The sequence below is a fragment of the Populus nigra genome, chromosome 1 (genome assembly GCF_951802175.1).
Source record: "Populus nigra chromosome 1, ddPopNigr1.1, whole genome shotgun sequence".
NCBI classification, from domain to species: Eukaryota; Viridiplantae; Streptophyta; class Magnoliopsida; order Malpighiales; family Salicaceae; genus Populus; species Populus nigra.
Window position 1 is genome coordinate 4,522,324 of NC_084852.1, and position 17,811 is coordinate 4,540,134.

General features: G+C 31.8%; 2 protein-coding genes across 4 annotated transcripts; one reads left to right on the forward strand and one right to left on the reverse strand.

Moving 5' to 3' along the window:
- The first annotated feature begins 9,349 nt into the window (after positions 1–9,349).
- LOC133696591 (OVARIAN TUMOR DOMAIN-containing deubiquitinating enzyme 2) lies at positions 9,350–14,015 on the forward strand. 3 transcript variants are annotated; one of them, XM_062118815.1, is made up of 9 exons: positions 9,350–9,506; positions 9,877–9,960; positions 10,069–10,114; positions 11,007–11,115; positions 12,355–12,446; positions 12,548–12,610; positions 12,970–13,088; positions 13,595–13,670; positions 13,802–14,015. In XM_062118815.1, the coding sequence occupies exons 2-9, from the start codon at positions 9,896–9,898 to the stop codon at positions 13,856–13,858; spliced, it is 627 nt and encodes a 208-aa protein (XP_061974799.1). In that variant the 5' UTR covers positions 9,350–9,506; positions 9,877–9,895; the 3' UTR covers positions 13,859–14,015. The 3 variants fall into 3 exon arrangements, with proteins under 3 accessions (XP_061974799.1, XP_061974810.1, XP_061974805.1); XM_062118826.1 differs by having other exon boundaries at positions 9,357–9,506; positions 9,777–9,960; XM_062118821.1 differs by lacking the exon at positions 9,350–9,506 and adding an exon at positions 9,541–9,776.
- A 1,683-nt stretch (positions 14,016–15,698) lies between these two features.
- LOC133676952 (uncharacterized) lies at positions 15,699–16,034 on the reverse strand. The gene has a single exon (XM_062098775.1). The coding sequence runs from the start codon at positions 16,032–16,034 to the stop codon at positions 15,699–15,701; it is 336 nt and encodes a 111-aa protein (XP_061954759.1).
- Between the last annotated feature and the right edge of the window lie 1,777 nt (positions 16,035–17,811).

The following is a 17,811-nucleotide window of genomic DNA, read 5'->3' on the forward strand; positions in this document are numbered from 1 at the left end:
CCTCGCGTCTGACGCAGCACTTGTTTACAAATGTCTTATGCTGAGAATTCAGAATCTCATCGTGCATAAGAAGGCTCGAGTTTCATACTAATTTAGAGTGCCATCGTGCATGCATTACTCACATGCATTACCACAGCAACTCAATTACAATTACATTATAATTATAATTTATAATTAAAAATCATATATTATATTTTGTATTTATCTTTCAGCTTTTTAATTTAATTTTTAGCTAGTGTTAACAATTTTATCAGAAGTTTTAATTTATTTTATTAAATACATATATTAAGGAGGTGTTTGTTTTCTGGAAAATGATTTCTGGGAAATCACTTTCCAAACTTCTCTGTGTTTGTTTGTCATTAGAAAAGTTGGTCAACGGAAAATACTTTTTCGTCAAAGGAAAATTTGACTTGGTTTTCAGGAAAATATTTTTTTTTTATTTTGAGCGGAAAATACTTTTCAGAAGTTGTGAAAAATTTAGAAATATCATATTATTTGCTGATTATATCAAATTTGGTCCTTGAACTTTTGATTGCTATTTTATATATATTTTGTTTTGAATATTTGTTTTTTAATTTTATCTCTTAGAATTTAATTTTTATATTAAATTTGATCCTTATTTTTATAATTGTTATTTGCTTTTTCCTTATCATTTTTTAATTGAAATTTTTTATCTATCAAATTTGATACTCAGTCTTTTGATTGTTATTTATTTTATTTGAAATAATTTATGAAAAGTTAATTATTATTATTTTAATTTCTTCATCTTTTAATTTTTTTAATTTAATCTCTATTATTTTGATTATTATTTATTTTATTTGAGATAATTTATGAAATAATATTGTTTTTCAATTTCATTCTCATTCAACTTTTTAATTTATAAATTTGTTCCTTATTATTTTAATAAACATAAAAAAAATAAAACATTAATAAGTTATATTCCAGCTTATTTTCCATGACATAATCAAACATTAAAAAGTGTTTTCTAATTTATTTTCTATTACACTATCAAATATTGAAAAATAATTTATTTTTTTAAAAAAAAACTTTCCAAAAAAAAATACGGGTCTAAGTTTTCAATCATATCCTACACGTCAGAGCCACAATCTACACTGGTTATTACTAATTTTGTTTTTTTTTTAAATACCGCTGGATAATGAAATAAGGATGGCCTTTCACGTCATTTTGAACTCTAAAGGTCCAGTCAGAGGTTTTCTTATATAAATAATTATTTCTTTCCGACTTTCATATGTCAAAAATCTTCCTATCTCTCCCCAAAATAAGGAAGAATTTTAACGGTCTAAGACACGGGTGTCGGAAGTAGTATAGTTGTGGTATAGGATTAAAATATTAATGTAAATTCAAAAATTTAATAATAAAAGAGGATACAGAGAAAATATATTTTTATTAAGTGTTTTTTATAAGTATTTTTCGTTTTTTTTGTGTTGTTATATAATATTGAATTATAAGTTTTTTTTTATAGATATAAAATCCTAAACAATTAATAAATTAAATTATTACAAGAAAATATTCTAATTTAAACATAAATTATATTCAGCTGAGTGAACCGGTTGATTGATTTAATTTATTTCAGTCAGTTAATCAATTTTTAACTAGTAGACCGGTTTTTTTGTTTATCAAAACTAAAATCTGGTTTATTTTCAGCATTTTTCAAAATTTGCATGCCATAAAGATGTTTTTTTATTAAAATTATAAATTAAAGCATTAATTTAATTTAATTTAATTTAATTTTAGCAAAATGATTTTGATGGAGTTCATCAAAGTTTGCTTTCTTAGTTAACTCCCACACAACAAATAAGTGGTAATGGAAGTCTATGGGTGCAGCAATTTATGGTAATGGTTTCATTTGTTTGGCAACAATCAATACGTGAATGTGTTCCTGTAAATCGCATGATTTCAAAGAAAATGAAATATGGAGATTTTGGATATTTGTCTGTCTCGAACTCAAGCACACCTCGAATTCTTTCTCAATCTCACGCATCCCAAATCATATTTTCTTACATGATATTTGATCCAAAACACCATCTTCAAGGATTGCATGGCAGATAAAGGCCATCGCTTCTACTCGATTATCTTAGGAAGAGGTAATCTTTCGATTCAAGTTCATCTTGTCGATATATAGATGGATACCAAGAATGGAGGAGACCTTTCCCCTGAAGACGTGATGATCGAGACTCTCTCACGCTGCCTGTGAAAAACTTCACTGAAACTCAAGTGTGTTTGCAAACCCTGGTATGGAATTATTACCAGTTCTCATTTCATTTCCAAGCACTTGAACAACTACTACAACAATATCAATAATGGCCGTCTCCTTGCTTACGGATTTGGATTAGATCCCGTTTTTCTCGATGATTTTGATGTATTGATATATAATTTCATTACACATCAGGGACCGATATTTCTTGGGAATTTGCTGGACAGCAGCATATGCAGGTAATGAGTCGAGAGACAGAGAAATGGCTTTTTCTTTTATCATGGCTACCGATGAGCTTCAAGAGATACTACAAACACGAGATTATGAGGATCCAAATATTTCAACTCATTTGAGTCTCGCAGTATACCAGTATCTTCTTCTATTGCATTTGAATCTCGCATTGTACTATAAAACATCCAAAATTACAGTTAAAAGTTATTTCTTTAAATCCCATTAAAACATATTTTGAATCAACTTATACATCAATCCTAAATTAGCCAGGTGGAGTAAATGCAGTTAGAGGTTAATCCCCAGAGTTTTGTATTTTTTATGTGTGTTTTTGGGTTTTTTCTTTGGTTATTGATTTCTCTCTCTTTTCGGTTTATTTCTTATATTATGTATTTATTATGATTTAAAGTAGATAATTTATTTTAATTTTTATTTTGCATGGTTATTATTGTTACTGCATTGAAAAACAAAAGATAAAAAGCAATTTGAATGGTGAAAAAACAATATATTATTATTGATAAAGAAAAAAGATCTATTTATAGGCTTTATATAATAGCATTTCTTCTTAGCATTAACCGTACTCCTATAGAATAGGATAATAAGTACCACTTATTTAGCTATAAAACCATGATTTATTTAATGAATAAATTCCTAAAAACTAGGACAATATAGAGCTATTATAAGTAAATTTTAACATTCCCTCTTAAACTGAAATCTATAGATATCAGTTTAAAAGAAAAATCAACCCTCTGTAAAATTTTCATTCACTGCAGAATGTGAACAAACTCCAAGTAAACCACGCAATTTCACAAATATAGCAAATTTAAGAGGTTTGGTCTGTATATTTGCAACTTGGTCTTCACTTCAACAATAAACCAGTTTGATTGTTCCATCATTGCTAAGATCTCTTAAAAAATAATATCTCACATTGATATGCTTGCTTCTTCCGTGAAGCACTGGATTCTTGGAGAGTTTAATCATTGAGTTGTTATAAAAAAAAACTGTAGTAGCCTCAATTTGCTGGAATTGTAGTTCTTCAAGAATTCTTCTTAGCCAGATAGCTTGACAAGCACAAGCTGTGGCAACAATAAATTCTGCTTCTGTAGTTGATAAAGTGACAATTTGTTGCTTCTTAGAAGACTATGAAACAGCACCTGTGCCCAATATAAAAACATAACTCAAAGTGCTCCTTCTGTCATCTTGATCTCCTGCATAATCACTGTCAGTAAATCCAAACAACTTTAACTTTTCACCTTTTTTATAGAACAACCTAAAATCTCTAGTTCCTTATAAGTAACAAAGGATCCTCTTGGTTGCTAACAAATGCATTTCTATTGGATTCTCTATATACCTACTAATTAAGCTCACAGAATACATTATGTCTGGTCTTGTTGCAGTTAAAAACATCAAACTGCCAACAATTTGCTTGTAAAATGTGTTGTCCACCTTCTTCCCTTCATGATCTTTGTTTAGCTTTAAGCCAAATTCGGTTGAAGTGCTAACAAGATTGCAATCCTTCATCTGAAACCTGTCTAAAATATCTTACACATACTTCTTTTGAGAAATAAAAATCCTATTAATAGATTGCACTACTTCTATGCCAAGAAAGTAATGCATCATACCAAGGTCAGGCATTTCAAATTCAATCATTATAGATTTTTTGAATTCCTTAAACATGACAACATCATTTCCAGTAAATATAAGATCGTCTACATATAAGCAAACAATGAGTAGTTTCCCCTTATCTCCAATTGTAACAAATAATGTGTGCTCATATGAACATTTATGAAAGCCTTCTTTCAAAAAATAAGTCTCAATGCAACTATACCAAGCTCGTGGAGCTTGTTTTAACCCATAAAGAGCTTTCTTTAATCTATAAACTTTATGTTCATTTCCGATCTTAACATGACCCAAAGGTTGTTCTACAAATACCTATTCTTCCAAGTTTCCATGCAAGAATGTTGATTTGACATCCAACTGGAAAATAGGCCACAAGTTCTATGCTGCTAATGCAATCACCAATATGATTGTATCATGTCTTGTAACAAGAGCAAAAACTTCTGTATAATCAATTCCATATTCTTGCTTATATCCCTTGACTACCAAACATGCTTTATACTTATCAACTTCACCATTTTCTGTTAGTTTAGTTTTGAAAACCCACTTGACACTAATAGTTTTGTGCCCTTTCAGAAGATCAGTCAGCTCCCAAGTATTATTTCTTTCAATGGCATCAATTTCATCATCCATCGCCTTCCTCCATTTTTCTTCTTTGACAGCACTTTCAAAAGTTGTAGAATCACAATATGAAAATAAAGCAAAATAAGTGATTGGAAAGCAAAATGAGTGATTGGATCTTCAATTCCAGTTACCTTATAGTCTTTCCATCCATACGGACCTTTTTCGAATACGAGGATAAGATAGAGTTGCTGCAATAGTAGCTTCTGTTGCTGTTGACAAAATGTCAGCAGCTGTTAAGGTAGGAAGAGATCGAGCTGCTGCTGTTGGCAAAATTTCAGCAGCTGTTAAGGTTGCTTCTGATAAATTGTTAGGCATAATAGGTACTGGAGTTGGCTCACTTTCAGAATCAGTGTAAAAGACAACTTGTGTTGGCTGGTACCTATTCCAATCCCAAGTGTTTTCCTCATCAAAGACAACATCTCAACTAGTTACAATCCTTTTTGTGGGTGGATTGAACAATTTATAAGCCTTGGAACATTCGCTTATGCCAAGAAAGACACATTTTTCACCCTTATCATCAAACTTCTTTCTTTTCTTATCCAGGACATGTGCATAAGCTATGCAACCAAAAATTTTGAAGTGATCTACAACTGGTTTCCACCCACTCCAAGCTTCCTCGGGAGTCCTGTTCTGAACAGAAAAGGTAGGACTTCTGTTTAACACATGGATGCTCCAATTTACTGCCCCTAGCCAAAAATTATTTGGAATGTTCCCTTTTGCTAACAAGCTTCTCACCATATTAAGGATGATTCTATTTTTTTCTCTCTGATACACCATTCTGTTGTGGTGTATAAGCAACTGTTAGTTCCCTTCGAATGCCACGATCTGCACAAAAAACTTCAAATTCGGTTGAACAATATTCTCCACCACGATCTGTTCGAAGGGTTTTAACAGTCTTTCCTGTTTTATTCTCCACATGAGCCTTAAAAGCTTTTAAATACATAAAAAGCTTCTGATTTTTGCTGTAGAAAATAAACTCAAGTTTTCCGAGTAAAATCATCAATGAAGGTAATTAAATATCTTTTACCTCCATTAGAATATGGATTTATCGATCCACAAATATCAGAATATACCAGTTCTAGGACATGTTTTACTCTCCATGACTTTCCTTGAGGGAATTGAGAACAATGTTGTTTGCTAACAACACATTCTTCGCAAATTTGGGAAGGAAAGTGAATTTTAGGGAGGCCTATCACCATATATTCCTGTTGAAGAGTTTTTAATCCACTAAAATTCAAGTGGCCATAACGAAAATGCCAAAGCCATGAAGGGTCTTTTATTTCAGCCATTAAACAAGGTTGAGATGTTATTATCTTCAATGGAAACAACCTATTTGAACTCATCTGAACAATAACAATTGCTCCTCTTGAAGGATCATATATCTCACAAATGCTATTTTAAATAGTTATCACATAACCCTTTTCTTGCAATTGACTAGCACTCAATAAATTACTTTTCAAGTCAGCAACATAAAGAACATTAAAAATTATTTCTATAAAACCATTCTTGGTTCTTATCTCAATATCACCTTTTCCTATTGCATTCATAATGGAACAATCACCAAAACTTACTACGAAATGAAAATCTTCATCTAAATAAAGAAGACTTACATCCACACATATGATTGTTGTAGCCTGTATCCGTATACCAAACATTAGACTTTGGCTTCTGATTAGCTTCAACAGCTATCAACAAAGTTTTCACTTCCTTCTTTTCGGCAAAATGCGATTGCTCTCCTTTTTATTTGTCATTGGACAGCCTAGCATAACATTCAGAACAATAATGTCCAAATTTATGACATTTAAAACACTTTACCTTGGATTTGTCAAAGTGTTGAACTCGTCCTCTGCCTCTACTTTGATATTGATCATTATCAGCCTTAAAAATTGTTTACTGCCATCTCTATTACCTCTACCTCCCTTTTCTCTACCTCTACCACTACCCCTTCCGCTTCCTCCAGAATTTGAGAACTAAGTAAAGGTAAAAGCCTTTTAAGCTTGCTCATCTGTATTTGAACTTCGGTTCATCTTTTTTTCACGGACTAGCAAAGAGCTCTGCAATTCATCAATAAATAGTGCATCTATGTCTTTTGATTCTTCAATTGAACAAACAACATGATCAAATTTTGGTGCCAAAGAACACAATATTTTTTCAACATTGACACCATCATCCATCTTCTCCCCATGAAATCGCATTTTGTTGCTTATCTCCATAGTCCTAACATAGTAGTTGGTGACAGATTCTCCAACTTTCATTTGTAAGGTCTTAAAATCTTGTCTCAAGGCTTGAAGCTGTGCACACTTTACTCTAGCAGAGCCTTGATATTTTTTCTTCATGGAGTCCCATATATCCTTGGAAGTTTCTTTGCTAAGAATTGTTTCCAAGATGGGACGATCTATTGCCTGAAAAGGGTAATTTTTTTGCCTTCAAATCTTTAAGCTTTCTCCCTTCCAACTTTGTTTTCTGGGCATCTGTTCAGATTGTAGTTGTTGCTGGTTCTTTAATTCCATATTCAATAATCGGCCAATATTTTTTTAACCGAAGAAAGTTCTCCATTAGTATACTTCAATGATCATAGTGACCATCAAAATGTGGGATCGCTACTTACATAAAATTTGAATCTAATGCCCTTGTTACCTGTAAAAGATGAAAAAGGAGAAAAAGCTATGGCTGTAAAAGATGAAGAGGAGAAAAAGCTACAACTATTTTTGACTATTTTGGAGACTCACTACTTAGAAACTTTCTCTCTTTTGTCAGATATCTCATTAACTTTGCTCTGATACCAATATTACTACTTTGAAAAACAAAAGAGAAAAAGAAATTTGAATGGTGAAAAATCAATATATTATTGATAAAGAAAAAAGACCTATTTATAGGCTTTACATAACAACATTCCTTCTTAGCATTGACCACAACTCCTATAGAATAGGACAATAAGTACCACTTACTTAGCCATAAAACCACAATTTATTTAACTGAATAAATCTCTAAAGACTAGGACAACATAGAGCTATTATAAGTAAATCTTAACAATCATGGTATCGGGAAAAAAATCTAAATGTAGGGTTTTTTATGCTCAATTATGCAAGATATTGTTTGATTTCTTAATTTTTATAAAAATTTAGAGTAAAGGGACTACATTTGAAGAATGAGAAACCATTGAGACCTAATGGAGAGAATTTAATAAGCCATCCACCGAGGCAATGAGAGAGAAAAAGAAAGAAAGTGAAACAGGTTGTCGGTGCCACATTGCAACGCGTTTTATAAGGAATGTGATGTCATGATGAATCTGATGGCATCAAAGATGACATCAATTGGAACATAGAGGAAGGCTCATGTGCCGCCTAAAGGTAATAGGCATTCTTCATACTATGCTTCGATAAGTATCTTTCATTTATTCTTTCAATTCAGACCTATATTTTTAAATTTTGTTTTTTTTCCAGATTTGGCACTTTCCCTTCCTTTTAGTTTAGTCCTTTGATTTTTAAAATCTTTTTGATTCAATCCTATATCTTTTTAATTAATTTTTTATATTTATTTTCATGATTTCATCCTTTAACATTAAGTTAGTTAGGAATTGAACTTTATAATTTGTTTATCTTTATTTTGCCTTTCTACAAGGTTATCATAATATCAAATAAATTATCTAATATTGGGTTGATGATCAATTATGTGATCATTTAGTTTTTAATATTTACTTTAATTAGAAATGGTTTTAGGAAAAAAAAAAACCAAAGCTATTAAACTTTGTAGAGCCCATAATCTAGATTGTAGGTTTAGCAGGATAATTTAAGTTGCTCCGATTTATGGGTTTTTTAAAGTAATTTTTTTTTAATTGAACTCAATTTTGTTATCATCTATCCTTTTCTTATATAGTTAAAAAAACAATATAGAAAAAAAATCATATAATTAAACTTTATAAAATCCATAAACTTGTTTTAAAGTTTGGTGGATTAACCCCATTTGCTGTTTGACGAGTTTAATTTTTTTTTTAATTTTTTTTTCGATTTCATCTTTCGATATTGAGTTAATTGAGAATTGATTTTCATGATTTGTATTGTTTTACTCTATGTGAGGTTATCAGAGTCTCAAAAAAAGGTTTTGGTATGATGTTCTTGATTTTGAGATCATTTATTTTTGTTATTATATAAATAAATAAAAAATAATTTCAAAAAACTAATCAGTTCTAGTGAAGTCCATGACCCGGTTCACTTGTTTGGTTGGTAACCAGGAATACCCGATTTTTTTATATTTATTTTTTAATATTGGATTGGTTGAGAAATAAATTCTATAATTATTTTTATTTTTTTCTATAACATTTAAACAAATATTTATTTTAAGGTTGATACTCGATATTACAAAAATTTATTTTTTAATAATATAATTATATAAAAATAAATTTAAAAAATAAAATTTTTAAATTAAATAGATCCAAATTATAGGGTGATCAAAACCAATCTAATACATCATTGTTTTAAGTTTTTTTTTTCTTTTAAATTATAATCATATCAGCTTTGACATTTTTAATTAAAAATTTGAGTAGACAAAGAGATCCAAAGGTTTTAAGATTTAGCCGCTTAACCATATTTAATGAAATTACAAAGAATCCTCGCGTTCTTGATATTTTTTTTTTTGAAATAGATTCTATCCACAACAAAGACTAGTTACTGGTTAACTTTGAGAAACTACTTGACATTAGGCCTTAACCCTTGCTCAAATGGGAACTTCAAAAAGCAAACCGATAACAAATAGCTAACGACATCTCGGACCCAAAAACTCTCTCTCTCTCTCAACTAGTCCTCCTTTTTCATTTTCAAAACCCGTAAGATTTCTCCTTCACTTAGAACAACACTATATCTATAAATAATACAGCTTTTTATTATTTATTTCTTTGCTTTTCTTGTTTCTTGAAGTTTCTTTCCCTTGAACTATCAGCTCATCCTTGTAACATACATATGGTTCTTGTGGGCATTTTTTAAATTACTTATAAAAGATTCTTATTAACCATTCATTTCCTTTTCTTGTTGTGTTTCTGCATCTGGGGGTGGTTTTGCTTGGTGGAAATTGGGGTCCTTTTTTATTTTTTTGGCAGGTGCATTGTAGTTGTTCCAAGTTTTTAAATTTGGGTTCTTGTAAATTTTAGTACCTTTTGAATTACAAGTATAAAGCTGATATTTTACCTGGAATTGCAGGTTCTTGTTTACTGGCACCATGGAAGGAATCATTCTTAGAAGGGTTATTCCCTCGGACAATAGTTGTCTTTTCAATGCTGTTGGGTAAAATTTAAACTATGATGCTTCTGTTTTCAGTGTTTTCTTTGTTTCAATTGTATGACTTGGTGGCTAAGTTTCAATCTTTGATGCTGTTTTTTTGCTTGTTTGAAGCTATGTTATGGACCATGACAAAAATAAAGCTCCTGAATTGAGACAGGTTCTTGCTTCTCATCTTTATTCTAGCTTGGCTTTATGTGTAATTCTTTAACCTTTTGATTTTGTTTATGTGAAATGAGTATAGTTGGAGGAACTTGATCCTTAAAAAGTTTACTTTAATTTCTAAAGCATAAACTTTTGATTTTTGAATTGGAAAAATTGTTTATAATGTTCAATCTGATAGCAATACTGTATATGAACAAATAATGCATGTATGGAGTTACGTTGTTGCATGTTTAGTGCACTGCTAGTTGCAGGATTTAGATGTCTAGATTTACACAAGTGTGTTCCATTTTCATTTTTTAATTTTAGTTTCTTGTTTTTGGAGGTAACAATTGTTGTTACCGTAATTGGAGATGCCTTTGAATGCTGTATGGACATATTTTGGTGGATTTTGAAGTTGCAAAATTACAAGAGGAATGTAATCAGATAAAATAAGAACATGCTTAGTGGCAGCGAAATAAAAAGAAAAATTTCACCTAGAAGATAATACTCTGCTGGATGGAATACCGAATACTTCATTATGATTGTAGGAATGCAAAAGATGTAGATGTTATGGAAGTGGGATTCAGAATCATTCCATTTAAATTGATGCTATCTGTGAGTGGATCTGATTCTAGAACAATATTTTGCATGGAATCATCTCCAGGATTGCTCGTTAGTTTGCCAAGTGTCAGGGCATATAATAGATTGCCATGGCTTGGCACTGACATTGCTGGAGATGCTATGTGGTATCCTGAAGTATTGTTGACATCTTGATACTTTTCAAATCATTGATAAAGAAACAACTCATCATTCCATTTCACTTAAATCCCTGCTCTATTGACTTTCTGTATTCTTTTTTTTTTTCTATCTTGTTCTCTTGATTTTGTTGCAATCAATAAATTTTTAAGGTCATAGCTGCAACAGTGGCAAGCGATCCAGAAAAATATAATGAAGCATTTCTTGGGAAGCCAAATGGCGAATATTGTACTTGGATCATTGACCCTGAGAAGTGGGGAGGTAGGTTGAACTTTTTTCCTTGCCTATTGAGATGGTGCTTTAATGACTAAAGGGCCAGTTACTGAAAGGAAGTGAATGACTATCTTAAATATGAGATTGTTGTGTAGAAGGACTATAACAAGTAGCAAGTGTGGAACCCTCTTTCTCTCTCTGGTCAACCAAATTGTGTTCATATTCAATATATGTGACTTATAATTTAGCAGCATCTAGGAGAAGTCAAGGGCCTTTCATCACTCAGTCATGGAACTACTAGAGTTTGGCATCTTGACTTCAATCTAAAAGAGTTGGTAAAGATAAATTGCCTTTTACATCATTGTTTAGCTTCGGGAATGTATTAATATTTGCAACATCAATCTTTATTCTCTTGTGCAATAAGTGACCCAAGTATTATCCATTGCTTTATACCAGATTCCTTTATTCAAAGTAGAGGACATGGATTTTGGAATCTTTACAAAATAAAGCACTTTTCTTTTCTCCAAAGGAAAGCTGTCAATACGTCAATCATGTAATTTGACTTAAATCAAAGAATTTTTTTTATTTTATTTCTCACAATATCATATTTTCAACTTTCTAGCATGTATAAAGAATGTAAAAGCATGGCATTTTCCTTTTTCTGCCTAAGAAAGGGGAACCTGTTTTGTGAGGACCTTGTCTATACAAGTTAGTGCTGTAAAGGTGGATGCATAGTTTGCTGTATTCCTTGAAACAACAATGGAAACACTTCAGGAAATCCCACAAACAAATAACCTATGAGCTGGAAATCTCTGTATAATTATTTTTGGTAATAAACAGGGCCAAGGCCCTAGAAAATTATATATGTTTCGTACGAGGAGTAGCCACCCTGATCATATCAGCATACTTAATAGGAAGCACACCATGTAAACGGTTACAAAAATCTTGTCTGTAGTTTTCCATAGGAAATTTGGTATTCTTGTAATAATCTAGATACTGAATTTGAATCTTAAGCATTACATTTTAGCAGTGAAGGTATCATGCAGTCTAGGATGTTGACGATTGTTAGGTCCTTGGCTTCTATTAAGCATGTCTTTGTAGTCTCTTAATTTGTTTTAATCGGATAGGCACTAAATTCTCTGCTTTTCTCAGGATCGTTATCCACTAAATTCTTTCATGCATTCTTTTTCTTTCACAATCATGCACTAAACTCTATTTTTTTCAGAATGTTTAATTGCTTGTTGACCTGTTCTGATTACTTTTGTTGCTTGGTGCTGTCTTGTGAAGGTGCCATTGAGCTTTCAATATTAGCAGATTATTATGGACGTGAAATTGCAGCATATGATATACAGACCATGCGATGTGATTTGTATGGTCAGGTCAGTGCTATTAATAATTTTGTTTTTTTTAAATATCACCAACGTGAGCATTACTGAATGGTTGTGAGTTTCTCCCTCTGCCCTATGCTGCTATTTGACAGGAGAGGACGTACTCAGAAAGGGCCATGCTGATTTACGATGGACTCCATTATGATGCTTTAGCTGTATGTGTTTTACACTGCCAATCTATTTATTAATTAGCATTTTAGCGTGATTTTATTGTCAAATTGGAGTATTAAAGGAGGATAAAAAAAAGGAAAATATGTGTGATCCATTGATGTAGAATACAGTCTAAGTCCCTCCAAGGAAGATCTATGGTCGAAACATAGTCCAAAACATCGGAGAGATTGCATTAAGCTATAGGCTGCAGTATTGTTTGGTAGCAAATTCCCACTATTGACTTGCCATGCTGCAATAATAATTTATTTTACACCTCCTGCCATGCTCCATTAACAGGGTTTTTTTTTTTTTTTTTTTTGTACCCTACTTATGGGACCTTTCTCTTGGTTATGCATCCAAACAGATGTCTCCATTTGAGGGAGCTCCAGAGGAGTTTGATCAGACCATATTTGCGGTGCAAAACGACAGGACGATAGGGCAAGCTGAGGGGCATGCTCTTAATCTTGTTAAGGAGCAACAAAGGTATTCTTTATGTAAACAAAATTGGACAAATACTTGAAGATGGAAAGAAGTTTTCATGTTCTAAATGCGAAATATTTAGCTCATGTATATCCTGTTCTGAATACATAATGTGACTGGAAGTAGACTACATGAACAGATAAATGCCCTCAAGACAAAATCCAAATAATGCAGAGGCTGGAGATAACTTGACAACCACGGATTTTTTTAGCATCATAGTTCATATCTTCTTGAAAACTTCTTTGCCATTCTAGAACCTTTATGAGTCAGATTTATAAGATGGATTAAGGTTACACTAAATGTTGGTTTTTAATCCTATGCTGCTTTGCATTTCAGGATCGTTAGAATCTTTTCCTATTCAATGCTCTTGTTTTACTCTCTTTTGATTTTATTCTCCATCTAGCAAATGATGTAATCTTTTTATTTCTTTTCCCTGTTTTCTCCATTGGTATATGCCAATTGGGAAATCTTGTAATTTTGAAATATTCATTTCATTGTATTACTGGCAGGAGAAGAAGTTACACAGACACTGCCAACTTCACTTTGCGCTGTGGGGTATGCCAAATTGGAGTAATTGGTCAGAAGGTTAGTTCATATTGATGCTACTATTCTTGCTCCATTCTCAGTGCTTATATTGAGCTTTATGCTTATATCGAGCTGGGTGCAATTTTACTCGATTGCTATATTCTCATTTTCATTTTCATGTTAATATTTAGGAGGCTGTTGAACATGCGCAAGCCACAGGCCATGTGAACTTTCAAGAATATAGATAACAGAAAGCAGAAACTCTTCATTTCTCAAGGTCCTTGGTAACTAAAGGATTTTTAAATTACACTATAAAGCTGCTGTATGCTCTTTTGTTGTTCTTGTATGATCATATTGAAACAAAGAAACATTCAATTTCAGCTAATGCATCAATTCGTAACAAAATGTTGTTTAGTTTTCCATGGGATGCAGGTTTATGCTACTATTTAATTTGGTTAGAATTGCTTGGCGCCAACTTTTAGATTTTTGTGAAACATCCATGTTTTGGGGTCCATTTCGGGATGGCTGTGGCATTTGCTGGTTGTAGTTGTAAGCCCTAAAGCTCGGAAAAAGCCGAAAGCATTATTTTGCCAAACGGACAGTTACTGGTTTGGTTTCAATTGTTGGCTGCGATTTCAAGCTGCTGTCATCCATCCAGCAGTGAATTATTTTTATTGGGGCCGACATTTTGTCTTGCTACTGTATGCCAGCAATTTTGACTTTTAGCACCGTTACGCACTGTTATATCAATCCTTTCGCTTTTATTTCCACCATTTCATTGATTGTTGATAAATGTCTCTGAAAAATATCAAGCACCAAAGCAGCTAAATTATTTGACAAAGGAAGTAGCATGGATGGGTTCTTATCTTGGGATTACCACTGTTCTAATGGAATTTGTATAATAAACTCTAATATAATAGATATAATAATGATAATATACCAGATAACTACGCCTAGAATTGTGTTTGACCTTGAAAGGTGCTGCAACTTTTACAGAGATTCTTCCTGAAATCATTTTTTGAGAAAGTCCCATCAATCGAAATCAGTTGATTCATCTACAAATCCAATGGTTAAGATGATTGCCGAAAAGATGAGAGCTACAATGCAGTCTTCAATTAATCACCACATGAAGAGAGTTAGCCTGTGAGCCAACCATTATGGAAACATGATATGGTCTAATCTTCATCTCCCTTGACCATTTCTTCCTTTGTTTTGGCGTTTAAATTATAATTTAACAAGATTGAAAACATGTGGTTGAAGTTTGAACGATTTGGTCGAGGTTTTGCCATGACTTCTTTTATATATGAATGTAAAACTATTTTCTTTCAGTGGTTGAATGACAATGACAGAGCACATGAAATGTTTAAAGGGCCACTGTAAATGCCGGCCATGCAAGTTGTCGACTAGCAACCTCTGATCAATTTTGATCCAAACAGGTAAATGCCGGCCATGCAAGTTGTTGACTAGCAATTCCCTCTGATCAATTTTGATCCAAACAAATTAAAGACTAAGTACTAGATACTGTTTTGAGATTGGAGACATAAAAATATTGGAAACAAAGAAGATATTTTATAAAATTTATTTCTGTTCATAATTGTTTCCCTAAATATTACACTTTTACAGATAGCATGTTGGCATTTCTAAAGTCCCCATCTATCGATCCTTTCAGAATTAAAGTTACTTCAGGATTAAGATTAAGCCTCTTGACATAAATCTCTAAAATCCCCGTCTATCCCTTGATAATTTTATGGCCTGTGCCCCAAACACAAGCCGGCAAGCTACACGCAGGGGCCTGTAGCAATGTCATATATCAACATTTGTGGATAAAAATCACTCAATATTGTGAAACAACATTGTAAAAAGATGTTAAACAAAGAATTAAAAAGAAAAAGGAACGATTCTTTTAACTATAAAACCAAATATTGGTTCCTGTATGTACAAAAATGAACAAAATGTATAGGGCTAGAGCTAGCTTAATACATTGGCTAGGTAAGACTACACATCTTTCCCTACAAAACAAAACCATGTACGACAAGAAGACATAAATGGATCTTCATGATCCCATCCTTCGTCAAAACCAGCTCATGATCATTCAGGTATACTCTGCAGATTAGGCCTCCAAGACAGCTGATCGTGTGCCTCGTAAGATCTATCGTTGCTACTGCCATTCATCAACATGGACAAGATTTGTTCCACTGAGAGTTCCTTTACTTCAACCTTGCCTATCAACTCCTCGAGTTGTTTCTTCGTAATCTTGATCTTCACTTTTGTAGTTGATGTTGTTGTTGTTGTTGGAGAGCAGGATGTGAATTCTTCCGTGTTATTATCTCCAAGAAGCCCTTCCTCTTTTATGCTGTTCATGGCTTTCTCTTGCATGTCAAACCCTGAAAAATCCTGTGATTCATGTCTTAAACAGTTTCCCATCTTTCTCTATATCTTGAGGATGTGATAGTGTAGAGAGAGCAAGTTTGGGCAAGAAGAGGAGAGGGATGTTATATAGGGAGAGGGTGCATGGTAGAAGGGGATGAGGAAGAAAGGTCAGACCTAATTTGTTGCCACGTAAGATGACATGTTTGGTGACCTGGCATGTGATTGGTGTTGACTTAATTGCCACTTTGCATGTGAGTAATCTTATCCACCATGAAGTTGATGCTGGTGGGTAGCCATTGCCGGTGCTTCCATGGCTCGGCTCAACTAGGCTAGGTTAGAGGTGTTTGGGAATGAGTTTTAATTTATTTATTTTTTATTAAAATTAGAATTTTTTAAAATTATTTTTTAATTTTTTTGAATTGTTTTGATATATTGATGTGAAAAAAAATTAAAAAATTAAAATTAAAAATTATTTTTATATTTTTCTAAGTAAAATATACTTTAAAAAATAATCATTGTCATATTTTTTCGTGTATTCTTTAAATTTACTGTGAAGTTCTTCATCACTAAAGTTAAGAGGATATAAACAGTTATATATACTCATCAACAGCGGTCAGATGATGATAAAAAAATCATAGCAAAAACTTGTAGCTATTTATATGTGAAAAAAACTTTGTAATTTGTCGTGGATAATAAAATATGTTGATAAAAGAGGAAAAAAAACAAAATTTCTAATTATATTATCTACAACCATTTGAATCTTAAAACATTTTTCAAACATTTTGATTAAAAATAAATTTGAGAAAACTCTCGATTATAAATAAATTTTGTTATCATTTTTATTTTGTACAACACTAAAATCACATAATATAACAAAATTTAACAAGGGTAATCATTCTCTAGAGCTTGAGTGCCAATTTGATATTGCATTTTCAACCATATTTAGTTATATTTCAAAAGTATATTTATTTTTTAAAAAATATTAAATTAATATTTTTTTATACTTTTCAATAATTTTGATATGCTAAATATCAAAAACAAAATTCAGAAAAAATATTTTAATATATTTTAAAGAAATAAAGGTAAAAATACATCAAAATAATATTATTTTCAAGTGCTTATTTGTTATTTGCAAAAAATTAAAATCTTAAAGTTTATTTGGGAGACTAGTAGAGTACTTTTTATTTGAAATGTATTAAAATAATATTTTTTTTATTTTTTAAAATTTATTTTTGATATTAACATATTAAAACAATAAAAAAACATGAAAAAAATTAATTTAAAAAAAAAACCAATTCAAAATTTTATATATAAAAAAACCAGTGCAACTAGTGCCCCAAACATGTCTTTAACAATTTTGGTTTGAATGACGTTTCTCATGTGATGATAAGACCATCCGGCTAATGGATAGAGCTAAGCCCGCCACCGAGCCGAAGCTAAAAGCGGCTCTTTAGGTGGATTAGGTGTGAACACGGTTTGATATAGAATCTTTAGGTTTAAAGGCACAAGTGTGAACACAATCAAGGGAAAGGAATCTATCACCTTGATGCCTTAGCCACTACATGATCGCGTGTGGCTCCTAACGTTTTCTATCATATGACTATTATTTACCCAAAATTTACTAAGTACTTTATGTTCATAATTATGACAATTAAGCTTTCAATTAATTTATTCCCTTCACACCAACCAAGATGACCTGTCCCTTTTTATTAGATTTGAAAATAAAAATGATAACAACGCTTGGGCATTCAAAACTCTAAATATATTAATGAAAAGTGTATTTTAATTAATTAGATTCTAGATTTGTTTTTTACATATTATCGATTCAAGT